Source organism: Lemur catta, chromosome 11 (genome assembly GCF_020740605.2).
Source record: "Lemur catta isolate mLemCat1 chromosome 11, mLemCat1.pri, whole genome shotgun sequence".
Classification (NCBI taxonomy): Eukaryota; Metazoa; Chordata; class Mammalia; order Primates; family Lemuridae; genus Lemur; species Lemur catta.
The window spans coordinates 55,064,193-55,091,905 of NC_059138.1; the positions used below are offsets into that span (position 1 = coordinate 55,064,193).

At 33.4% G+C, this 27,713-nt stretch overlaps 1 protein-coding gene across 1 annotated transcript in view; it reads left to right on the plus strand.

The window, feature by feature from the left end:
• LOC123646979 (neurabin-1-like) overlaps positions 1–27,713 on the plus strand; it is a 180,004-nt gene that overhangs the window by 132,455 nt on the left and 19,836 nt on the right. Inside the window, exons 3-4 of the mRNA XM_045564150.1 lie at positions 5,196–5,376; positions 13,257–13,377. Of these exons, the coding sequence (XP_045420106.1) occupies positions 5,196–5,376; positions 13,257–13,377 (302 nt within the window). The remainder of the gene's footprint in view (positions 1–5,195; positions 5,377–13,256; positions 13,378–27,713) is intronic.

Sequence of the window (27,713 nt, forward strand, 5' to 3'; positions counted from 1 at the left end):
CACTTTTTGTAGGAGATATATATTTGTTTTTAACCAGTCCGAATTCTAATTTTGTTAATAATATGAAATAGGAATGTCTTTCAGATGGATAATTTAATTCTTTTCATAGTATTTATTAAATGTACCACTTTAACTAATTTGAATAGAAAAGGAGTAGAACAGAATAGAGTATAAAAATAAATCTACCCCAGGGCCAAAACTATATGGCCTTAATAAATGAAGTTTTATTTTCTGTTTTGATATCCACCAGGGCCTGTTTCCATCTTTATTCTCCTTTATCAAACAGCTTGTTAGTGTTAGTGAAAAGCGTGGGTGGGATTTCAATTTCCATTGCCCTGAGTTCATACATTAAGTTGGGGTAAACTGATATTTACAGTAATTTTGGAGCAGGGATGTCTTTACAATATTAAGGATTTTAATGCAGTATAAATAATATAGCATTACATTTATTCAGGGTTTTTTGTGTTCTTCATTTAGTTTTATAGAGAAAGAAAGCTTTCCGCATTTATGGTTGATAATCACTGGATATTTTATAGTTTCTGATTATTTTTGTTTTCTAAAGCTATTGTTTTTTAATACAGATATTGGCTTTTAAAAATTACTGTGCTTTACTGAACTCTTATTAATTCTAATAGTCTTTCTGTTAAATTTCTTGAATTTTCTGGGTAAGCAATACTTGAGTGAGTTTTTCAGACATTCATAGCTTTTTCTGCTCGCTCATATAATTTACCAGACTATAAGCAAACTGAAGATGTATCTTACTTTTTTTTTATTTTTTCAATTGACAAGCAATAATTGTACTATTCAGGGGTTACACAGTGATGTTTCTATACATATAATGTGCAGTGATCTGATCAGGGTAATTAGCATATCCATTATCTGAAACAGTTATCATTTCTTCGTGTTGGAAACATTCAATGTCCTCTTTCTAGCTCTTTGAAACTATGCAATATGTTATCATTAGGTATAGTCATCCTACAGCATCACAGAACCCCCTAAAACTTATTCTTCCTATTAAACTGTAATTTTGTATCCTTCAACAAATCTCTCCCTTCCACCTCCCCTTTCTGGCCTCTAGTATACTCTGTTTTAATTTTTACTTTTAGGAGAACAACTATTGTTTTAGCTTTCACATATGAGTGAGAACATGGGGTGTTTAACTGACTTATTTCACTCAACATTATGTCTTCCAATTCCATCCGTGTTTCTGCAAATGGCAGATTTTCATCCTTTTTTATGGCTGAATAGTTTTCCATTGTGTACATATACCACAGTTTCTTTATCCATTCATCTGTTATTGGACACCTTGGTTGATTCCATATCTTGGCTATTGTGAATAGCACTTCCATAAACATGAGGGTACAGGTGTTTCTTCAATAGAATGATTTCCATTCTTTTGGATAAATGCCCAGTAGTGGGATTGCTAGATCGTATGATAGTTCTATTTGTAGTTTTTTCAGGAACCTCCATACCTTTCTCCATAGTGGCTGTTATTAGTTTTCATTCCCACCAACAGTGTATAAGAGTTCCCTTTTCTCTACATCATCACCAATGTTTGTTATTTTTTGTCTTTTTATAATATTCATCCTAACTAGGGTGAGATGATACCTTGTTGTCATTTTGATTAGCATTTCCCTGATGATTAATCATGTTGAGGATTTTTTCATGCATTTTTGGCTATTTGTATGTCTTTTGATAAATGGTTGTTCAGATCATTTGCCCATTTTTGTTTATTTTTTTGTTTTTGTTTTTGAGACAGGGTCTTGCTCAGTTGGCACTAGAGTGCAGTGGCGTCATCATAGCTCATTAGCTCACTGCAACCTCAAATTCCTGGGCTCAAGGATCCTCCTGCTTCAGCCTTCCAAATATCTGGGACTACAGGCGGCATGCACCATCACACCCAGCTAATTTTTCTAATTTTTGTAGAGACAGGGTCTTGCTCTTGCTCAGGCTGGTCTCAAACTCCTGGCCTTAAGCAGTCCTCCTGCCTCAGCCTCCCAAAGTTCTAGGATTACAGGCATGAGCCATGATGCCCAGCCATTTGCCCATTTTTAATTGGATTGTTTTTTTGCTGTTGACATATTTGAGTTCCTTATATATTCTGAATATTAATCCCCTGTCAGATGAATAGTTAACAAATATTTCCTTCCATTCTGTAAATTGTTGTTTCACTCTGTTATTTCTTTTGCTGTGCAGAAGCTTTTTAATTAGTTATAATCTCATTTGTTTATTTTTACTTTTATTACCTGTGCTTTCGAGGTCTTATCCATAAAATCTTTTCCCAGACCACTGTGCTAGAGCATTTCCCCAATGTTTTCTTCTAGTAGTTTTATCATTTTGGGTCTTAAATTTAGGTCTTTGATTCATTTTGAGTTGACATTTGGACAGGGTGAGAAGTGGGAGTCTATTTTCATTCTTCTGCCTATGGATATCCAGTTTTCCCAGCATCATTTATTGAAGAGATTGTCCTTTCCCCAGTGAGTGTACTTTTGTGAAAAATCAGTTGGTTGTAGGTATGTGGGTTAGTTTTTGGATTCTCTATTGTGTTCCATTGGTCTGTGTCTATTTTATGCTAGTACCATACTGTTTTGTAGTGTAGTTTGAGATCTGATAGTGTGATAGTTCCAGCTTTGTTCTTTTTGCCCAGGATTTCTATGTCTATTCAAGGTCTTTTGTGATTCCATACAAACTTTAGGATTTTTTAAATTTCTGTGAAGAATGTCACTGGTATTTAGTTAGGGATTGCATTAAGTCTGTAGGTTGCTATAGGTTGTATTGTCATTATAACAATACTAATTCTCATTATTTCTTCTCTGTGAAAACATAGAATGAAACAGTGGTATAGTCATATGCTTGCTGGATGTCTTGAAAATTATACAAAGTATCATTTTCCAATATGTAATGTTATAGTTGTCTGCTTGTTTTATTTAATTTCAGAATACCCTCAAAAGATCTTTATAAACCAGTCTGAGTGGGGAAGAATATTTTGACAGCAGAGTGTTGGGATCTTGAAAAAATTTAGGAAGAAGTTAATTTATTTGAAATAGTTCTCCAAGGTTGGTCTGAGTGCAGTGGTGTTTATGACTAATTGATCACAACCAGTTACAGATTCCTTTGTTCCTTCTCCATTCCCACTGCTTCACTTGACTAGGCTTAAAAGAAAAGAAACAAAACAGTTCTCCAAAACTTACTTTATACACGTGCGCACACACACACACACAGACACACACATTATTTATTTATTTACTTACTATGTACTAGCAAAATTGAGCTGTGTTCCAGAACGAAGACTGTTTTAAACCCTTGTTCTACAGTCATATAGGTACACCTACTAGCAGAAGTAGATGAAGGGCAAATATCAAATTATACATGCCAGTAGTTGCCAGGACATCGAAGAACGAAACCTAGCTAACTTTTTTTGTGTATTATTAAAGTTTGCTCCCATCAGCGTGTTGCATTGTAGTGTACTCAACTATTGATGTTTTCCAAAAACTATGTGTGTGTATATAGTCTAGGGTCTTATATTTGAAATATACATTCCTTTGCATCTCAGTTATACAAACTCCTATTTATTCTTCAAGACTCAAATATCCTTTCCTCCACAAAATTCTTCCCTTTCTCAGGCAAATAAAAAATTATTCATTATATTCTTCTGTTACATCAGTTATCACATTATATTGTAATTATTTTGATTTCTGTATCCTTCCTAAGCTGTGAGGTACTTGAAACTGTGCCTTCTCCAATGTCCAGCACAATGTCTGGCATAGGGTTGGTACTCTGTAAATTTTAGTTCAGGGAAAAAATATATAGGAAGTAAAAGATTAAAAAACTGTCTAAGAGAAAGTCATAAGTGTGACAATTTAAGAAAAATATTAATGGTTCTATGGAAGGGGCAAAATAGGGAGAATGTTTTATAAAAAGATAAATAAAAGTACAAATCCCATAGTATAGAAATGTGCATTTTGATGCAGTATTGTTTACTATAATGGAGAAATGCAGTAGAGACCAAATGAGGATCCACATGACGTAGGGTTATGAAAACATGTTGGAAGTCAGGAAGAAAAACAGTATTCATTTCAGGTACAAACCCTACAAATGCCATGATTTTGAGAAGTAATTACCATTAGGAACCATACTACATCTACTTCTATATAAAAATATATATTCTTGGTTTATAGGTTACCATAGATAGAACACAAGAATTGGTATTAATAGTTTTCCAGTAATATCTATGTAAAGCATACCTGGACTAGCAGGCCAGCTTTGTAGGAAATAAACATGATTTCTTTAATCTTTGACACTCTGCTTTCTGTTTTTCTTATAGCTTTTTATATATATTTAAAGATTATTAGATTTTAGGGGGGGACACAGTTTTTTCAGCACAGTTTAGATGCTTAATAATTGCTGAATTTAATTGAAAATATCAGTTTTTATTATACATATTATTTGGACTTGATGGATTATACATTTCCTTTTTTTACATATTCTTTAGTGTATTTAGAGAGGAATTGGATAAGTAATTCAGTCTTTTTCCAAATAAAACAAATATTTCAGCAGAGATAAAGACTATCAAGTTTCTTAAGGCTACATCTGAATGATTTAGATAAGATATAAAGAGCTGTCAGTATCCTGTTTGTTCTATAGCTCTTGAGTAATATTTTGATAGTCATCTCATGGAAAGATTCGCTGAAAATGTAATTTAAATCTATATGCAAATAAAATGAGGGATGACAGATGAGAACATTTTCACATAGCCTAGGTTCAGGGATCCTATGATTGAAATATCATTATAGTATTGACACAGTACAACCTCAGGGCTAGTGTGGGTCAAACCATAAAAACCTCCATACCATAGGTTCAGTGTTGGTGTTTGCTTAGGCGCGTTCAAGATGTTTTATCAGGAAACAGCACAGCATTACAGCTAATATGGTATATTCTGATTTTATAAAAGGTGATGAATATTGCTATTCAAATAATATATTCTGTGACTACTGTTGTCTCTTAAATTATTAAATGTGGTAGAATGACTCATACATTTTTTAAATTGGTAAGTTATTTTTATCCTGATTGATTTTTCATTCTCTTAACGTGTCAATTGATTTTGAATATAAAATACTTGTTTAGAAGCAATTCATCACACAAATGTTGTAATTTACATAGTCTTGGATACCTAGCAGATTTTCTTTTTAATTAAGAAAGAGTCTTTTTTGCATTATCACCTTGTTGTTGGTCTCTTACTACAGGTTTTCACCACGTACTCCAATCGAGAGTATGACAGGAGAAATGATGACGTTGACCCTGTGGCTTCTTCAGCTGAGTTTGAACTTGAAAAACGTGTTGAAAGGCTGGACCTGTTCCCAGTGGAACTAGAGAAAGGTTCGTGAGTTTATAAAATCATTATAATATCTGTTTTTATAATATGTGTTTATAAACAATTATTTGGCTAGATTAAGAATTATTTTTCCAAAGTGTAGGCTTTTATCTAAGCATTGGATAAAATGTTAATTCTCACAGAGGGTCTTATTTATTAAGTTTCAAAAATAGTTAATATAGATTCTGGGTAGGTAGTGGGATTGAAAGACCCTCATCCCTCTCACTGTCCACAGAATCCCATCTACTTTAGCTGGCTGAGATGGTGATTAGGATCAGGGAGGTATGAGTGAGGCCCAGTGCTTTGTGGATATTCCTGGAAAGGGCTGGGGCATCTGAGAGCCCAGAGAGAGCTGGTATAAATGAGAGTTTGGGAACAGATGATTGTTTTTGTTTTTGGGTTTTTTTGTTTTGGTGGAGAGAGAGTAGCCTTGGAATATGGAAGATAAGAGGAATGTCTGTGTTAGCCTTTGGAAAATTATGGACATTTGGAATGAAGGCAGTGAAATCCAGGAAGATTTAAATAGTAGGGCTACATCCTCGCTACATCTGAGGGGAGAAGCTCAAAGAGAGGAGGAAAAAGAGGGCACAGAGGGGCTTCCTCCTGATTTTCTTCTCTGGAATGACAGCCCACCTGCTGCAGTAACCGCTGGAGCAGGGGAGCAGAGCTGCTGTGTTTATCATCATCATGTAAGACGGGGATCCACCAACTAGACTATGACCCATGATCAGAAAAAGTAACACAGCTGAGAGAGCTTTAGAAAAAGTAGAACAGATAATTGATAACTTGAATAACAATAAAGAAAGAAATAAAAACCCACTCAAGGATATTCAATATGGCTTTAAAAAGGCATTCTTAAGCAAATTAGTAACAACAAATTCCTTGATTTTCAATTGAAAACTTTCACTAGAGGAATTGAAGAGAAAAGGATTGGTTATTGTTGAGATTCAAATTGGTGACCTGTAAGAGATGTCGCAAACTGAGTCTCAAATGACAGAGCAAACATCCAGGAAAAATAATGAAGGAGCCCTAATATATAAGTTGTAGGCAACAGAAGGGGAGAAGACAGAGGAAGAGGAGGGACATGCTAAGTAATATGAAGAAGCAGAAGAAAATTTTCTTGAGCTGAAAAAAAGACCCGAGCCTCACATGAGAAAGGACTTATCTCATTGTGAGTGAGAGAGCTGAAAAATCCCCAAACTGATCCCACGATTAGGCATAGCTTGGGGAAAAATCCAAATGTTCAAATATAAAGAGAAAATCTTACAAAATACCAGGCCAAAAAAAAAAAAAAAAAAAAAAAACCAGACAAACAACTATAAAATACTTGGAAAGGCAAAATAATTAGACTAATGTCGTCAGACTTTTTATTTGCAACACAGAAGCAGGGAGATACAGATATAATTTCACATGCCACTGAGGATAAAAAGGATGATGATCCAACAATCCTATATCCATCCCAGAGAGCATTTACCTATCTTGGTAAAAGAAGGAAACTTGCTGATATGTAAGGATTTAAGGAACACATCACCTACCTACTTTATCTGAATGATTCACTTCCCAATTAGCAGGAAGGAAATAAAACAAAAAGCAGCTTTTTCAGAACAGCAAAGGTGAGGAAAAAAGAGCAGAAAACTATGTGAGTACTTAACATAAAATTGCTTAGATGAAAAGGATATGAAGAATACCAGTCATACTACACTAAACATGACTAACTGATGACTCCTGTTAGAGGACACTTTCATTTGTGGTTAAAGTGAAGTAAACAGTGATGCTTACATTTTTCGTAGATTTAAAAATATGAAAACCACTCTTAGCTGATGGGCCATACGGAAACAGCAGGGCCATTGCATTGCTTATAATAACAAAAAATAAGAGCAATGCAAATATTTGCTGGTGGTAGTAGATAGAGTCTATACATCATTGTAGCATATCTAGTTAATAAAATAATGCTCAACAGTAAAAGTGAATGAGCCACAGTTTATGCTGCAGTGTGTGATTGTTACAAACATGAAGTAAAGGTAAAATAGAAATAGCAAATCACAGAAGAAGCCATTCACCATAATTCCATTCATTTAAATTTTGAAACAAAAAAACAGTTAAACATCATATTGTTTAGAGATACACAAATAAGTAGTTTTTAAAAAAGGAGTAGTAAAAAAAAAAACGAGGAAACGATAAACACAATGTTTAGGATAATGATCACCGAGGAAACAGTTATGAGATCAGGGAGGGGTACAAAGTGGGCTTTTGAAGTATTGGTAATATTCTATGTCTTTGTTGATACATGGATGTTTATTTTATTTTTATTCTTTAAACATAATGCTTTGTTGTTAAATGTTATCTACTGGCATACATACTCTTTTGTATATATGCTATATTTCATACTGAAAATTAAACTAGAGGAATTGAACTAGAATATAACCAAATGAAATACAATTATTAGAGAGTTCAATACATTTTTTCCAGAACTAGACAGATCTGTGGACAAAACAAATAAGGACATAGAGGAGTGGATTAATATGATCATCTCAATTTAAAGCTATATTTAAAATGAAAAAATCTTATCCTTTGGAAAAATTTTAAAAGCTTCTTTAATATCTTGAGAATTTGGAAATTATATAATATATTCCTAGGTAGATGTTTGAGCAAAGAGAAATGAAAACTAGTATTCTAAACCATCTTATAAGGATTGCACTTAAAAAATTTTTAATACACATCAAAAGCCTTACTCAGGAGAAAAGTTATATCCTTAACTTCTTTCTTTAAAAGAAAAAAAAGGAAAAGGAAAAAGCTGTTATCTTGGGAATCGGAAAAAGTAAACAAAATAAATCAAATAAACTGGAAAGGGAGAATAGTATAAAGAAAAACAATATTAATGACAGAAAAAAAAGCCAAATAAGTTAATGAGAAGCTTTTTCATTGAATAGGTAGATCCATAAAATATATCAATTTTTCACAATACTTACTGAAGAAAATTGAAAGCAAATCTATGCAAGTTAGGAATGGAAAGCAAATATATACGAGTATACAGTATAAGAGAGTAGTCAACCACTAAATTTCTTTGGCAAACAAAGTACATACCTAGAAATAATTTATTATTCCCTAACAATATATGAATTATCAAAATCAACTCAAGTAAAATAGACTAATTGCCATAGAAGGAACCAGAATGATGACTAAAGATAAAACATTAAAAAGTCATCAGAACCAAATGGTTCTATTGTACTTTTAAAGAACACATAAAACCAGTGTTATTTAGACTACTTTATATCATAGGTAATGAAGGAAAGCTCTTTAATACATTTCATCAAAATAACATATGACCTTCTACACCAAAAACTACAAAAAAATTGCTATAGTACAACTCCAATTATGAATATGTTTTAAAATTCTAAACGAAATAAAATATCAAATATAGAAATATTTAAAGAGAAAAATACATTAATACAAATAGCATTTTAGATACAAGGATAGAAAGTCGTTCATTATTAGGAAATTTATCCCCATAACATTGAAAAGAAAAAGGCTACAATCATGAAAACATATCAATTTGATAACATTTAGCCACTTGAAATGAAAACTCTATAAAGTAGTGCATAATGGAAATAGCCTAAATATTTTGCATATGACAGATCATAGTACCAACAGAGAATTCAATTTTTAAATTGAGTAAACACTGAAGATATTTCAATTAAAACTAATAGATCAATACTTACTTCTGTGCACATATGTAAATAACATTCATCAGAAATCAAGCGGGTGGGAGGGGAAGGATGATGGTGGATAAATTCACACACAAAGGGTAAGATACGCACTATCTGGGGGATGGCGCACTTATAACTTTGCCTTAGTGGTACAAAAATAATTTACGTAACCAAAATGTTTGTGCCCCTGTAATATTTGGAAATAAAAAAAAATAAAAATTTAAAAAATGTAAAGAAAAGATTTCTGAAAAAAAAACAACAATAAACTAGGCATCAAATTTAGAATGCCCTTAAAATGAAATGATCAGTATAAATAACAGAAAGTAAAAGAAGAAAAGCATCACCATTTACTGATGTATCCATGTCTATATCTATAACTAAATTGATTCTAATTTTAAAATATTAGAATTGGCAAGGTAATTTGTGAAGGAGGACATCACATCTATATAAGAAAACTAATGCCTTTTTCTCTATATTCACATTAAAGAACCTAGAAATGAAAATGGGAAAACTGTTTCATTTACAGTAGCATCAAAACAACAAAATACTTATTTTTATTACTAAGAAAAACAGAATTTATCTATATAAAATAATAAAATCTTTTTGAAAGACATATAAGCAAATTGAAAGATATATTCTTGGATAGGAAGACTTAGTATTGAAAAGCCTCTTTGTAAATTAATATGTAAGTTTAGTGCAGTTCAAATAGAACTGCCAACAAAGTCGGGTTGGGAGAGGGGACTGCAGGAAGTAATATTATATTTGATATGGAGAAATATAGGCCTAAGGGAAAAAGAATGAAAAAGAATTTGAAGGACTTAATTTACCAGATATCTGAATATAAAATAAAGCTTCTGTAATCAGAACAAATTGTATTCACATAGAAATCTATCAGTGGAACAAAATAGAAAATCCAGAGAAAGATGTTAGTATGCATGAGAATTTAATGTATGACATGCATTATATTTCAACCTAAAAGTAACAGCATGCTTTATAAATTGTTCTGGTATAACTGAGCATCTATCTGGAAGAATACAAAGTTGAACACCTTTGTTACATCATATATGAAAACTAGAAAGGGGGAGAAGAAAAAAAATTAACTCCATGTGACTTAAATATTAAAAATAAAATAAAGATCTATAAAGAAAATTTATATAAGTACATATATGATCTAGGCTTGTGGGAGGAGGGGCTTAATCAAAATGGGAAACCAGAAGTTAGAAAAGATGAACCAGTTCAATCACCTATAATTTTAAAGACAAAGCTAATAGATAAGTGATAAATTTGGCTTGTTGGGTGGGGGGAGCTGCGTTACAGATTACCGAGAGTTAATATGTATAATATGCTAAGAATCCTTGAAATTATCAGATAGTAAAAAAGATACAGGTAAAACTTAGTATTAATAGAAAAATTAGCAATTTCCTGAAGAGGAAACCTAATGACCCATGCTACTGCGAATACAGGCTCAAACTTGTTAGCAGTGAGGGGGATGATAAACCAACGTGGGTGCCTTTCCTGAGAGAACGTAGGCTTTGAGCTCCAGAGTATGGTGATGGCATCTTCCATAATAACATGGCCTCCCTGTCTTTCCCATCTTCTCACGGCTGCTTTGCCTATTTAGAGCTTTGCCTGTCCCTAGGAGCATACACAGAGGAAGGCAGGCTGGCTGCTAGGTTCTTGACAGTGCAGCCACAGGAGTCATTGGCCATCAAGTCTGCAGCCTAGGACTTCTCCCATGCATGACACATCTCGGAGAAAACTGTGGAAAAATGAAATGCTCCAGAAAATCAGCCACCTGGTCTCTGTGGGGTGATCCCACTCCTTGTATTGCTTGCCCTTCAGTCATCACCTTGTCCTTATAGGTATTAGTAGTTTTCATTACAATTGAGGATGGCTTTGGTTAATACTGCTTTTTCCACATCTGGGTTTTCAGCTCTACAAATCTGAGTAATTTTCTGTTAAAGCAATGGGAGGACCAATGAAAGAAAGAGAATTTTATTGAGATCTGAGTCCAGGCAGAGAAAATAGATTTAAAAAACCAAGAAGTAATTTTCACTCAGAATAGTTGCAAGAACAAACTATTTAATGGCATGTCAGTACAGAGATTTCACATTTGAGAAGGAACTCTTTGAACGTAATAAGTATGGGAAAGTTGCACTCATAGCTCCACATTGGCTTGACGTGTGATAATTCACAATGAAGAGAAACCCTGTAAATATAATGAATGTGAGGAAGAATTCAGCCAGAATGCTAATACATAGATACACCAGAGATTTCATACAGGACAGAAACCCTATGGCATTATTCAGTGTGGAAGAGGCTACAGTGATCATTTCTTAAACAACACAAGGGCAACACACTGGGGAGAGAAAATTTATATGGATGTAAGTACTGTGGGAAGGATTTTCAGTAATCATTCATCCCTTACCAATGTGAACATATTCACACTCTAGAGAAACCCTGTCAATATGATGAAGGTGAACAAGAATTCAGCCATACCTAACCTTTATGCACACGAAATAGTTCATGTGGGGAAGAAGAAACCCTATACACATAACCCATGTGGAAGAGCCTTCAGCACATGTCTAACCTTCATGTGCACAAGAAAACTCATTCTGGGGAGAAACTCTAACACTGTAATGAGTGTAGAAAAATTTTTAGCATGATAAATTTTCCTGATGAACATCAGAGTATTTATACCAGAGAAACAATTTGAATAAAATACATATGAGAAATCACATGTATGCAAACATTCTAAATGTAACGAATGAGGAAAGTATTCAGTGATTACTTATCCATTAGTCAACATTAAAGTTCTCACACTGGAGAGATGCTAATGCTTGAATCAATGTGGTAATGCCTTCAGCTGGGGTTCACATCAGAAAACGAATCCAGGAGATATACTATAAAAATTCCTTTAGTATACCACTGAGCAAACAAGTCACATTTTTGCCAAATGACAACTTTTTAAACATATATAGAATTAAGATGTGGGATTGTGAATCATGCTTAGGAAGGGGAAGTTGATCACAAGTAGTAATCAATGAAATGAACCCTCTTTGAAAGAATACTAATTAAGAATACTTAGTAAAGGTTATTGCTGACAAGTCTTTTAAAAACATAAAGCATTCCATTTAGTATGTGGGCTAGTTTTTCCTTAATAGTCCATCACTGTTGATTAGCTATTATTTATTTTTTATGCTGCTAATAAACCATGATTGCAAAGACTTTGTGAGCATCAGAAAATAACTTTGAATGTTAACCAAAAAATGTGGTACACAAAGTAGTGTGTCTTTTATTTCTTTGATTATTAAACTTTATACTTTCACAGAGAGGAAAAATGGTAATATGAATAAACATGTGATTTGTAAGTGAATTTTAAAAAGCTACTGTTTATCAGTATTGTTCACAGGACCAATGAAATGTAAACAAAAGTGAGTACTTCTGAATAAAGAAATGGTTGGATACATTATGATAACATTTCACCATGAAATATTATGCAGCCATTAGAAATGATTTAGAGCTATATAAATTGATATCCATGACATATCATTGGATTTTTAAAAGTAAGCTGCAGAGAGATGTAGATACAGTCTTATTTGTATAAAGCAAATAGGAAGGAAAAACATGCCAAAGCTCTGTGTGTGTATGTATATATTGTAGCTGTTGATAAGTATATTTGCTTTTGTAATAGCACCAAGGACAATACTCAAAGACACATACTATCTTATTAAATGAATGGACAAGTAAAAAAGAGAAGAAAACTGACTACATAAATAAAGGAGAAATTCCAGATATGTTATGATCACATTCTTTAAAATTCTATATGTGTTTTAATTTTTGAGCTTTTATGTTTACAACAATTCATAGGATTATTTTGGGAATCTGTTTGTTAAGGCAGATTGATTATGCATAACCAAATTATTTCCTTTTCTTTGGACCACAGTGAATTACCAACTGCAATAGTAAAAAGAGACTAAATTTGTGAGCCTTTTGGAGGATCATATTAGATACCCTTACTCCCTAGCTTATGAAAAAAATCTTCTATGGCAAGCATACCATATGTCCTATCCATGGAGAAGCACAAAATTAGAAGCAGCAAATAGGCCTTGCCAGGTAATCGTGGACTAGTGTAAAACAGGTTGTTCTGTTTTGTTTTGTTTTTTCCTTTTTCATAGATGAAGATGGTCTCGGTATAAGTATTATTGGAATGGGTGTTGGAGCAGATGCTGGACTTGAAAAGCTGGGAATATTTGTCAAGACAATAACAGAAGGTGGTCCTGCCTACGTGGATGGCAGGTAAGCTAACAGTTGTTAATTTAAAATCTTAGGGAACTTTTCTTGGAATTCTTTCAGAGGTTGCTTTCTTCTTTTGATTTTTTTTTGAGGGGGGGACAGAATTTCAGAGTGTTTCTCAAATGTGGCAGTTGTTAAAACACATGAATTCAACTTTCTGATTTGTAGGCAGAATGTCTGTTTTCTGTAATATATATTAGATAAATTAGATCTATCTATCTATACCTATCTTCATTCAGCTCTCTCTCTAGTGAGAAGTGGGCAGAAACGTGGGTGTATATAGTTAAAGACCATGTACTGTGGAGGTCAGCATATAGTTTCACTTCAAAAATGTTGAAAAAATGATAATAGTTTTGGCATTTTTGAAAATTATAGAGATAGAAAATAAATTAGGAGCTCTAATTCTGCATTGATGGTAATTCTGGAGATTTGTTTCTCCAAATGTGTTTTATCTAAAAACACAGGTTCTTGAGTGCCACCTAAACTTGTAGAATTAAAATCTCTAAGAGAGGGGTCTGGCAGTCTGTGTTTAAACATCCACCCTGGATAATTCTGATGCACAGCAGGGCACATCATTATTTTATGTCTTAGCTTTCATCATCTCGAGCTACATATATCTTTAAAGATTTTGATTAATCATTATACTAGGCTCCTGATGTATCAAGTTGAGGCTAGAAGCAAAAGGTTGATGTCTTAGTTTTCTGCTCCTATAACAGAATACCTGAGACTGAATAATTTATAATGAACAGAAATTTATTTGGCTTACGGTTCTGGAGGCTGGGAAGTCTAAGACCAAGGTGCCACGTCTGGTGAGGGCCTTCTTGCTATGTCATCCATGGTAGAAAGCAGAAGGGCAAGAGAGTGCATGTAAGAGAGAGCAAGAGGGTGCCAAATTCACTTTCATAGCAACCCACTCTGGAGGTAGTGAATCCACTCCCATGATAGCAACATTAATCCATTCATGAGGGCAGAGCCCTCATGACCTAATAACCTTTTAAAGGTCCCACCTCTCAACACTGTTGCATTCAGGATTAAGTTTTCAACACATGAATTTGGCAGACACATTCAAACCATAGCAGTTGGCAGTAGAAATAAAAGTAGACCCAAAAATATGATTGTCAAATTCAAAGAAATATCATCTTTTTTTTAATGGGACGTTGAGTAGCTTGGATTTTTTTTCAATGCTTAAGTATATATCATTTAGTCATCTTATCAGGAAATAATAAAGCATGTTAAAAATAATTTGTGAATCTGGTGAGACCCATAGTAGCATTATTTTTCATATTAAAAATATATTATCAGATGGTTCTTAAGGAGAACTAAATTGATTTATGTAAATAGAAAATTACACACTTTCTGTATCTTCTTTCCCATGTCATTGGGGACAACATCTTAGTCAGTAGCCTTGTTTGTGTTCCCATGGCCAGTATAATAAAAAGTACACTTAGCGTAATACTTTGCACAGAGAAGATTTGAAATGAATCTTTTGAGTGAATGTTCAGCTGACTACATATGTCACACTTAAAGTGGGATATGAATATTTTGTGTTTGAAAGAAATTTATTAACAGTCTTCCTCCTTTTCAGAGTAGTTAAGGAAATAACCTCTTTGCTCCTTTAATGAATTACACAATGGTAGTAGTATTTCCCATTATTAGTTTAGCACCTTTCTTCCAAGGAAGCTAAAATGTCTTTGTAAAATCTACCTCATTTGTAATGAAGTTTGATGAAAAATTTTGAGGCACTTTAGGGTGATAGGAAATAATGTTTATAGTTAGTATTCAAACATTATTAAATTATTATATACCATCTTTCTTAAGTGAACTGGCCACAAAGCCAAACCAAAATACAACTTGATTAAAAAACAAAAAGATGGAAAATTTTGCATTGAACACTTAACCAGTTGTCATTGTTTTAAACACAGACCTATTTATTTTTCCCTCATTCATTTTTAAATTAGGTTTATTTTCTATTAGCCTATTTACTGACTTTTTCCCTCCTGCATAGTTTCATCATTTATACCAATCTTAGAACTGTGCTGTATCAGTCCCAGTGCATTTCCTCCCTCCTTTTAAATGAATGTTTATGTAGTACACTAATCTTGCTGCTGTCGTAATAGGTACTTAGAAAATGCCTCAGCAAATACAGTAAGAGAGGCAACTTAATGTGAAGAAATGAGCAGAATCTTTAAGGTCATGTAGCCAGGAGTTTTAATTCCATTCCCTCTACTTATCAGCTATGGGATATTGAACAAATTACACTTTTCATGTTATCTACATTACAGGATTATTGTAAGCACTAAATAAGCTTATGTAAATGAGAAACCTTCCACAGTTCTGTTTGTATATGGAACTGTTCTCAAACCAAGTAAAAGCTTGAAATTTAGTAAAAAAATAGTGATTCTGGGAAGAATCTTGTGAAAAAACTATTGAAAGGTACACAACCTATATACAGAATTGTAAATCTTGGTAGTCAGAAGGACTTCAGAGATCTTCCAGTCCATATATTTTATTATATATGTGTAAGAAAATTGAGAGTGTGTGTGTAGATGAGAAAATAAGTGGTTTCATAATTAGACCTATGACAGTTTTAGTATCTTGTAAACTATTATATTATTATCACCACCATTACTGGTGTGCTCATTTGCATAGTGTTGCCTGTTTACTAGTTGAAAGGTAGCAACATATGAAAGTTATACAAAGAACAGTAGGTTTCTGCCTCTAGTCAATAATAATTTTTAAAGTAATGATATGCATACTTATTGATATAGAAAAGTATCATATTAAGCGTTTACAAAACAGTATGATTAATAGGATGCCATTCTTGTGTGAATATGTGTTCTATTTATTCATTTCTCTCTCTCTTTTTCTCTCTTTGTCCGTCTTTGTCTCTGTCTCTCTTAGTCTCTCTTTCTCAAAAAGCCTAAAATTAATACATGCCCAAATGTTGAATGGCCCTAGTTTGTGGGGTTATTTTAAATTTCAGCTAATTAATATGGAATATTTAGGTTTTTTTTTCAGAGATTGCAACATCTGTATTGATTTTCTATTGCTGCTGAAACAAATTACCCCAAACTTAGAATATATAATACTTGTACATAGTGTTTAAACTACCACTAAAAATGATGAGGTTGTCATTCTACAGAGGTTACTCTTCAGACCTCAGTTATTGAGGGTCTGGCTTAGATGTTCTCCGTAATAGTTCCTGTTACCTTTAAAAGGATAAGATTCTGTATTATAGTTTTCCAGCTTGCTGTAGTTTCTTAACGCTTCCTATTTAAGAAAACTTATTTCAATTTAATCTCAGATTTAGTCATACTTCCTTCAAGGAATGTTAAATAAGCAGACATATATAGAAGGTTTTTTTTTCTCCCTCTTCTCCCCCTTTCCTGCCCCCACACAAGAAGCCTTTTCATTGTGATTGTTTTTACTTCTATATGGCTCATAAACTCTCACCATATTTTGGATACTTTATCTCCTGATTTATCCAGTGTAGTTAAAAAGTTTAGAGTCTTCCTTTTTCTTTGATATTATGTCCTACTTTCTAAATTTTCTTTTGTCAAGCTTTTTCTGTCTGTATCTTCTCATATGATGCCTTAAGCATAGAGGGTGCTCAATAAATATTTGTCAAATGAGTAAATCCTTGCACTTTAATCACTTTTGAAACATTTCCTTGGGCTTAACATTTTTCTGTTTGTTTTTGTTTTTGTGCTACTCTGCCTATTACAGGATAGCTTGTGATTTAGCTGAATGACATGACAGCCATTTCCACCTTCTGTTTTAGTTTTTAGTAAAATAATATTTTATATTGATCATTATTTTTTATTGCCAGAAATGTAATTGTCAGGATTGCACACAGGACACTTTGACACACTAGTGATTCTCCAGTCCTCTTTCAAGATTCTATAAAACAGGATTAGTTTCATAATAACATAATTCAAAATGCCGATTTATAGAGTAACTCACATGGATGGTATTAATGATGCTGTGCTAAGGAGGCAAATTAAATGTGTGTTGGGGATCTGTTTTGGTTTTGGCTCCTATTTTTGTTTCTCTAGCTTTTGTTCATCATCATTTTAAAACACTATCCTTTTCAGTTTTATTAGGAGAGCTATCAAATATGAAATTAAGGTACTGTGTAATTTATCCTCATTCAAGTATGGGTTTTCAAGTGATTTTAATTGTTTTTGACCATCTTTGGAGTAATACTAACATATAAAACAGATGAACAGTCCTATTATGCTTATCCTACAGGAAATCCACTCTCTCTTAAGAACCCATCTCTGCCCCTGAGGGTACCCTCCAGCCTAGAAGAACCCTGTATGGAAACTGCTGTTTTAATTGAGTCTGTCATAATCCCTTAGTAGATGGTTTCCTCTCTGTGCACACACTCATGTCACTCTTCTGATCAAATATTTTGCTTGTTTACCCCTTAGAGAGTTGGACTCTTACGGCTTTGACATGAATTTTCACATACATTTAAAACTTCACTAGCTAGCATTTTAGGGAACATCTCTGTTGACCAAAGTTCATTAATGTTGCTCCAGCTGGTCTCCCTGTCATTCATCTTTGGTTGCTTTGTTGATATAAGCCATGTGAGGTAGGGTTGGGTTTTATTTTCCCCTTCCCAGAAACATCGTGTCAATAAATAACTATCCAGTAACATTAAACAAAACCTAGAATAGGCCAGCTTCTATATTTTCATTAGCTTTATGCCCACTGATTCTGGTTTTTAGATTAAGAATTGAGGAGTCTCAGCACTATCACAGTGAGGCTGAAGAGCAGTGGTGTTGCACACTTTGGTTTATTATAAGCACATGGAAACTATTGAGGAGCTGGCCAGGATGAAATGGCTTTTACAGCCTCGCCAGGTACATTCCCATAAATTCCATTCCAGTCGACAGTGTTTCCAGGGAAAACAGGCTATTTCCTCTGCTATTCTGAAAAATTTTGGGAAAGTCTAGATTATGCATAGAACGGATTATTCTCTATATTCTGGGATGGTCTGATGCAGAGGTCTGTCTGTGTCATTTTTACCACCGGGAGTCATCCCTTATCTTTTCTGTGCTTTTAATTACAGCCAAGGATTGAGAGAGATCATCAGTGTTACTGTTCTGTGAGGTTGCGTCTGAAAGTTATCGTCTCACAGGATAAGAGACGCAAGCAAAGTGGGTGTCAGACAGCAGAAAACTTTTTCCCTACCATAATAACCATTGATATATATTCAATACTCTGTTGGCTCATGATGGAGTGGGTTATAGGACTGGGTAATATTTCAGTCTGTGGTGAGAATAAACCTGAGTTGCTACCCTTTTTTTAAACATTATCCCTCTAACCCCCTGTCTAATCTTCTTTACCTCTCCTCCCTCTTCTGCTCATTTTTAGTTTCTTGAGCTTGTCTTTACCTTAGTCATCAAGTAGGCTACCTCGACAAAAAGGTACAGTGAAAAGCCCCTCGAATAGCAAACTCTATAGAATTCTCCTCCTTCCCCCACTCCCGCCTCGTACTTCTCTCCCTCCTTCCTTACTTCCTTTTTAAAATTTAAAGATGGTTTTTATTTCCTTGTTTTTTTTTTATTGTGTATCAGATTTTTAAATTTTTTCTTTAAGGAATGTATCACTTTTGAAACAAGAAAAATTTAAAATAAACATCCTTTTGATGGAAATAATAATCAAATCAAACATTGTCACTGTTTTTGTTGCATGGAGTGTTTTATAGCTTGGAGCTCTTCTGTCTTCTTAGTGAGCATGTCCAGTGCTCTTCATTCCTCGGTGGAGATCCGTGTTTCCTTCTGGTATCATGTTCCTTCTCCCTTGAAGCACTTCCTTTAACATTTTACCACCAGGTCTTCTGGTAATGTGTTCCTTTCAGTTTTGTATGTCTGAAAAAGTCTTTGTTTCACCTTTAAAAAAATGTTTTCTCTGTGTAGAATTTTAGGTTGGTATTTTTTTCTTTTAGTACTTTTTCCAGAATTTTCTCCCCGTTTTTAGGCACATGGATGCACATGAAATTAAGTGTGTTTATACAAATGCATGAAGAAAATAAGGAAGTGCTATAAACATTGTGGGTTTTTTTACTTATTTAATTGTATATGATGGGCATTGTAAAATTTCTATTGAAATATATAAGCTCAAAACCGTGTGTATTAATTCATACATCCCTTTTGAAAAAATATCCTTTTGGCTTTGGATTATAGATTATAGATCCTCAAATCCTGAACCATTAGCCTAGTTATTTTATGATTATGCACGTGTGTGTTTAACAGAGAGCAGATGACTATAATGCTTCAGTCTAAAGGAAAACTTTTTAGACATTTTCCCAGCCATAAAATGCTATCATCAATTGTCAAATTAGAGTGTGTGATGACATTTTAAAGTTATAAAGGTAATATACATTCATGGTTAAAAATTTGGAAAATGTAGAACAACATAAAGAGGAAAATAAAAATCTCATATAATCACATCAGCTAAAGTTGTCCACTGTTAAAATTCTGCTGGTGAATTTCCTTCCAGATTTTTTTTTTTTTTGTGTGTGTGTGTGTGTGTGTGTATGCCTTTATTTACAAAATTAGGATCAACTAAATATATGGTTTTGCATTTTTTTTACATGTTTTATTCACCAAGATATTTCTTGAGTACTTACTATATGGCAGGCAATGTGCTCTTTATATTTTGCATCTTATTTAATCCTGCTCATAGCCCTGATTAAATATGTATTTTATTATTTCTTTTCTATACATAAGGAAGCTAAGTCTCCACATATACAATCACAGAAAGTAAGTGGCAGAGCCTGACTGTAAACCAAGGATATCTAACTCCAGAGCCTAATCTTGAACAATAATAATAATAAATAATGACATCATACCATGTCATTAAATAATTTTTACAATAGATTTTAAGGCTATATTATGCTGTAGTATACATAAACCACTTACATGTTGTTTTTCTAATAGGTTGCTTACAAGGTGTTCATGAAGTTAGCATTTTTATATAGAAATCATTAATGTACGCACTGATTATTTGTTTGAAATAAATTCCTAGGACTAGAATTACTATGTCAAGGGGCATTACATTTGAAATACTTTAAAAACACATTGCTAAACTGCCCTTCAGAAAAGTTGTTCAATTTTTACTCCCCCAGCAGCGTCTAAGACTTATCTACTGTATCCTCATTAAGATTGAATATTATGTTATAAAATAATTTGAAAAGTTAGATAATATCACTCTTTAAATTTAAATTTTTTGTTTTTGAGCTTTTAAGATGCTTACTGGCTATCTGTATTTCTTTTTTTTTTTAAATAAATTATTTTGTTTTTTGTTTTCCTGTTGTGTTTTTTATGCTGTTATCACTTATTCTTTTAGTGTGGATATCCACAAATAAGTGGTCTATACTAACTGCCTTCACTTCATAACTGCATAGAACTTTTTTCCCTACTCTCGCCAGTCCATTAATTAACAAAAATGACCAAGTACACTGAATAGAATTAAACTTAAAATATAGTAAAATTCTGGTTTTGGTTTCTAATCTTAATTTTCTATCAAATCTGTTGCTATCAAAATTATTTGCCTGCTTTTGGAAATATCCAGGGACCTTTTTTTAGACTGAATCCTCTTTAACTTTTCAGTGTCATATCATGATCACATATTTAAGGAGATCCATGATGCCTTGTTTTGTTTTGTTTGATATTTTCAGGTTCTCCTTCTGTATAGATCCTTTTCTTCCTGTTTTCGTTCTGCATCAGAAGAGTAGTTTTCTCCCACGACTAGATTCTTGAACTCAGTTTTGTATTCAATGAACTGATTTTTTTTTATGACGCTATAGGAATTACTCCCAGATTCACACTCCAATCCTGGAGCATGTAGAACCTGTTCACATGAACATCTTATTTTCATCTCAAATTTAACGTAAAAGATATTGAGTTCCTTTTCCCTGTTTTTTCATTCTTTCTTTTTCTGTGCAACTGAACAAGCTGGTTTTTGTATTTATTTCTCCTTCAGATGTGAAATTTCTAGTCATCTTTTATTCTTTCACTTCTTTACCTATACAGTCTTTTGTTATGTTGTGTATTTCTTTCTTTGCAATGTCACTCAAGTTGGTTCGTTTGTGTTCATTCTCTGTGCCCCATCTTTAGGCCAGGTCTTTCTGCCTGTTCATTAGGTTCTGTGGGATTCCGTTCAGGTGATCTTTCACAGTTTATCCTTGCCCTTGTCCCAAGATTATTCTTCTAAAACTATCACTTTATTTGGCCCTTCTGAACAACAATGTGCAGGTGCTCTCAATTTTTGCCAATCATTACCCAATGTCTTGTTGGCATTGAAGATCAATGTTATTTCTTAAGTGCCTATTCAATTCTCTGCTTCAAGCAGGAAGACCGGTTTATTGTCTGTGCTAGTTTCGTCCCCCAAGCACCTTGCACATCTGAGTCAAAATAATAATTACTAAAACTATAATGTATTAAGGCCATATGATATGCTAATTACTGCACTAACCCTTTTACTTACATACATTTTTGTTAATCTTTAGAACCAGTATACATAGTAGTTATACTACAGCTTCTCTATCTAAATTAAGGATTAATTCTTACAATAATTCGTGGTTGAAGAAACTTAAAATTTTATGGAAAATGGGATTAAGAAAACTGGGCTGAAGTAAATGAAGGCATTGAAATAAACATTTGCTGAAATAAAACAATAAAAATTCACTGTAAAGAATATCAATTACATATTTTTAAAATTTTGCTATAATAGGTACAGTATTGTTAATTTACATTTAATATTTTGCATGCTATAAACCTTTTAATATTTAATAGTATATTTCTTTCTCACCCAGTATGAAGAAAATGCTTGTAAATTTGTTTTACCTTGTTTGGGATGATAAGCGTTTTAAGTGGCACCTTACTCTCAGTGCATCGTCCTTTTCCCAAGTGTCCATTGCTTTTACTATTTGTAGATTTGGAGTTGTTTACTACCAAGGTCTGGGGCCCTGAAGCTCAGTTCATCAATGTTCTTGTTCATTCTTTACTCTCACTCCTGGACAGGCAGATAGTTCTGGGTTTACTGTACCTCACACTCCTTTCCCCCAGGGCTATTCTGCAGAATCCGCCACACTCAATCTTCCACCTACCCTCTGTTGCTCTCTCTTTCTCTCTCTCTTTTCTTTTTGGCCTTTCAGTAATTTCTTCTTATAATTCCCTATGTTACACAAATTTACAATATTCCTAAAATAACATACAGATAAAGAAACTTAGCCTTGTGGATTTTAATTAAATTAGTAGTAAGTAGAATCTTTGGGATTGAAATTTAGGAACGAACAACTCCAAGACCCAGGTTCTTTTCTTAATATCACCTTTCCTTTCATGCTCCTCACCCTACACAGAATCATATTTTTTTCCAACATTGTATTACTTTCTACTTCAAGACTAAGCTTAGAGTATTAATTCGTCACCAAAACAATGGAACTCTGACTAGTTGAGCCTAGCTGAACTCTTGTCCTCTATACTCTTGAATGTAATAGTCTGTAGCACATGCGTCTGTGTCCAGTTGTTTGCCATCCTGTTGTATGTATTGTGTCCATAAATTCACTGTAAGCTCATTAAGGGTGGGGACCATGGCTATAATTCTAGTGTCTTCCATACCATCTTGTTGGTATTAGACTTTTGATACGCATCAAACCCATTTGTAGTGGAGTAATTCCATTTCTAGGAATCAATTTTTTTTTCTGGCAAATTTCCTCATGACTTTAGTTTTTCATGTTTGTTCTTTCACTTTTCCTAAAGGTAATTTCCAATAATCTGTAGTCTTTGTCAGGGTCACGTTAACAGCCATTTTTTTTAAAAACAGCATTATACATTTAGGGCTGGTGATTTTCTTGGGTTACTTGGAAAAACACTGTAACTTCGTTGTAAATCCATCTATTCTTAGTTTTTTCTTTGCTCTTGTTGCATTTGACCTTCACTTTAAAGAGTCAAAAGCCCCCTCCTCTTAACATCAACTTATTTTATTCATTCCTTACTTGGGACACTTACTGTTATGTTTGGTTTAGCTTATCATACTCATGTGTCTCTAATCCATAAAACACACACATCTCCTATATATGCATATATACATATATATGTATGTATATATGTGTGTATGTGTATGGTATTCTCAAACAGGGATCCTACTTTATTCAAATTTGTATACCAATAACTCTCCCTGTCCTTGGAATGTAGTCAGGATCAAATCACTTTTGCTGAATTACTGAGTGAATGGATCAATCAAATCAATGAAGCAAGCATATTATTTTCTGTACTTATATTTTTGCAGCACTTTTGCTATCTTTCTTCTAATTAGAGCACTTAGTCCGTTCAAGTGTACTTGTTTAATCACTTTTTATTGATATCATTCTGACAAGGATGCTTATCTTCAGAAACTTATTTGACCTAGTTTATTCTTTCTTTGTTCTTGCCCATTAAGGCAATCATCACCTTAGATGTCTTTCACTTCTGATCATTCTGTTGACAATGTACAAACCTGTGTTTTGCTTTTATGTTTCTCCCCAGTAAATGCTAGCTCAGTACATATTTGTGTTTTTTTTTTAAACTTTTTAGAGCTTTCTAGCTTCTCTTTAGTACTCCTATTACTCATCCTTAAACTTTGTCTTTTACAAAAACATCTGCCTTCTCAAATGCTCCTGCCTGATTAAAGTCACCTTATTGGCCTTTTACTTCATGGAAGTATGATAATGACCGTTTTTCCTTTTGAAAGTTTGAGCTTTCAGTTTTACTCTTTTTTTTTTTCCCAGAAAGCCAGATCTGTTCATCTTTCAAATTCTATAGTTCAACTTTAATTTGGTTTTTCAAAATACAAAGTATATTTTAAATTAAATATTTGAAAGATAGAGGATTTCTTCTTGCTTTTGTCTTCCATAGGTATTGGTAAGTTAGCCAACTTGTACTGTCATGAAAGTTGCTTTGCAGATTTGCCTTTCATATATAGTCACAGTTATTGGTCATCTGAAAACATCGATGAATTGTCACTATCAAAAAATGTATTGAGCTCATATTATTTCCATAGCATAATATTTATTTTATGTAAAAGTCAAGAAGAAATAAAAGGCATAATTTTGGCCATTAAAGTAGTCTAGAATCAATTCAGAACACAACTTTCCTGCCCCTAACACATCTCTACACAACAAAATAACTTTTATAAAGCAACACAAGTAAATATTAAATCATATGATACAAGTTACATATACACATGTACAAAGATGTAAAGTTTAAAAACGGTATTAAAATTATATAACATTTAATCAAGAAAGATGTTTTCTAGATAATCTTTGAGAAAACAAAATTTTAAATGATTGCTGGCCAAGAGAAGATACTATTACAAGAAAGGGAGTGGCATAAACAGAATGATAGTGAGAAAACTAAGCAGGATATTTGCTTTTTTAAAGTCTCATCAACAATAGTGAGTTAGAAATGCTATCCTAATATTGGCCATCCTAACTTTTGTCCCAACCAGAAAATAAAGCTACACATAAAAGGAATTCTTTCTTTTCCTTCTTTTCCCAAAATGGTTTAATAGGATTAGCAATACATATTCATTGCCCTGGGCTTAGATACAAGACCCAAGAAGTTTGCAGTCTGCTTATGAAGACCTTATACATCAAGAAATATCAAACAATATCTGATAACATGTAATATCAGGTGGAGGTATAAAATTACACAGGAGAGGTTCAAAGGATAGACAAGATCTGCTTGGCTAAGCAGATAACCTGTCAAAGAGAAGTTAACATTTGAGTGGGACCTCCAAGAGAAGGCTTTTAAGAGGTAAAGAAGGGATTTATGGGCAAAGTTTTGTAGAAGATACAAGCTTTTTCAGGGTATGGCTTGCCTACCTTAATTAAAGCTTTTAGTTAATGTGTGGATGTTGTCAGATAAAATTGAAAAACGTTGAGATGAAATAAGGGGTTGATGGTACTATGATATTTGGCAGGTAAATAAATGGAGACATACACAATATTTACAGAACACAGACTCAGTGGTTTTAAGATTTTAAATGGACGCATATTCATCTGTAGATTCAAAGAAATCCCAATCAAAATTCTAGAAGGCTTTTTTTTTTTGTAGAAATTGACAAGCTGGTTCTAAAATGCATATAGTAATGCAAAGGACCTAGAATAGCAATTCCAAAAAAGAAGAACGAAGTCAGAATACTGACCTTATCTGATTTTTCAAGACTGACTATAAAGCTTCAATAATCAAGGCAGTGAGACATTGGTATAAAAATAAAAATATAGATCAGTGAAATAGAATAAAAACTCAGGAATAGATCAAGATATAGACTCAGCTGATTTTCAATAAAAGTGGACAATTCAATGGGGAAAAGTATAGTCTTTCCAGCAAAGTGCCTGAACAATTAGATACTCTTATGGAAAACTGAAAAACTAAACTTTAAACCTTACTTCACACCATATACAAAGTTAATTCAAAATTAATTGTATATCTATACAAAGTGCTAATACTATAAAACCTCTGAAAGAATACATAGGTAAAAATCTCTGTAATCTGATATTAAGCAAAGATTTCTGAAACAGGGCACAAAGCACAAACCATCATCAAAGAAAAAACTGATAAATTGAACTTCATTAAAATAAAAACTTTTGTTCTTTGAGAGATTCAGTTAAAAAATGAAAAAACTATAAACAAGGAAAAAATATTTGCAAGCATACATGTAAGGACTTGTATCTAGGATATAAGAACACTTATAACTCAACAATAGGAATGACAACCCAATTTTTAAAGTATGGACAAAAGATTCAAGAGACATTTCAAAGCAGAAAATGTATGACTGGCCAATAGCATATGAAAATACATTTAACATCATTAGTCATGAGAGCAATGCAAATTAAAACTGTAATGAGCTATCACTACACACCTAGTAGAATGGCTAAAGATAATAACACTGACAATATTAAGGGTCGACAGGGATGTAGAGAAATGAAACACCCCCTCATGACTGGTAGAAATGCAAAATTTTACTCCCACTTAGGAAAACAATTCGGCAGTTCTTTTAAAGTCAAACATACACTTAACATTTAAAGCCAGCAATTCCACCCCAAGGTATTTCCCAATAGAAATGAAAATATATGCCTACATAAAGACTTGCATGTGAATGGCAACTTCATCTTGTCTATCTTATGCTTTACCTCATGTCTTCTGAATGAGAATCTAACAGGAGGTGCAACTCTGGGAATCTTTAATTTTCAAAGTTGCTTCATATTATTCTGTGGTACTTAGGCAGTTTTGGGAACCAGTGCCCTAGACTATCCTACCCAGTAAGGTAGGGACACTGCTAACCCATATGATACTTTCTTGCCAACTTGAAAAACATACCTTTCTGGAAAGGATGCCACCTTACTGAGATATGGCTTGGCAGCTAGAATGATGAAAGAATTTCAAACCCTTTCTTATTCCCTTTTGTGGGAGCTACAGTTTATTGTTACATGTATATTACATAAAAGAAAATATAAAAATGAATTAACAAGAAGCTTTGACTCCCGATCTCATTATCAGTAAATTTAATCTGGCAGAGTAAGCTAGGTGAGTCTGGAATTGGCAGAAGGACTTCATTGTTTTTTTCCTCTAAAGCAAGTCTTTAGTATCACCACCACAGTGCTATAAAAACCCTTACTACTTAGAGCTAGAGAAAGTAGAAAGAGGCTATATTGGAAGAAAACATGAGAGATGGCTAAGCAGCTCCAAGTGAACCCAATGCTTTCATTACTTTCTAGAAGGAAAAGATGGAATAAAGGTAGAGGTGTGTGGTTGTAGCTCTATTCATTTTCCCACCATAGGGGAGTGGAGAGTAAGATAGAACTAGAGAGGACTATGCATTTCTAAATTTCTGGGAAGAGTAATTGACAAAGGAAGAAAGTGATCCCAGACCTGCTCTGTTGGGAAAACAGAAGTTCTATCTCTTTAACCATATGGATCAAGTGGGAGAAAGGGAGAGATATGCTATGTGTGAGAATTGTTAATCCACTATAATATTTATTGCACTAATTCATATTTAATCTATTATAATTCATTAATTATAATGAACTCACCACAATAGCTAATAAAATTCTCGAACTTGAGCAATATTCCTGTTTTCTATGGGTAAAGTAATCCAGTCTTGTGCATGGTGAAATAGGGTGAGGTGAAAGCAGATGAGGCATAGATCATTAAAGTTTAAATGTCAGGAATGATAATGTGGGATTCAGATGTCAGAATTAGGTCAAAACCCAATGCTGAAGAAACTTGAAAGCCAGGTTAAGTGATTAGAGATATATTTTATTGTAATGATGAAGCTGGTGGTGT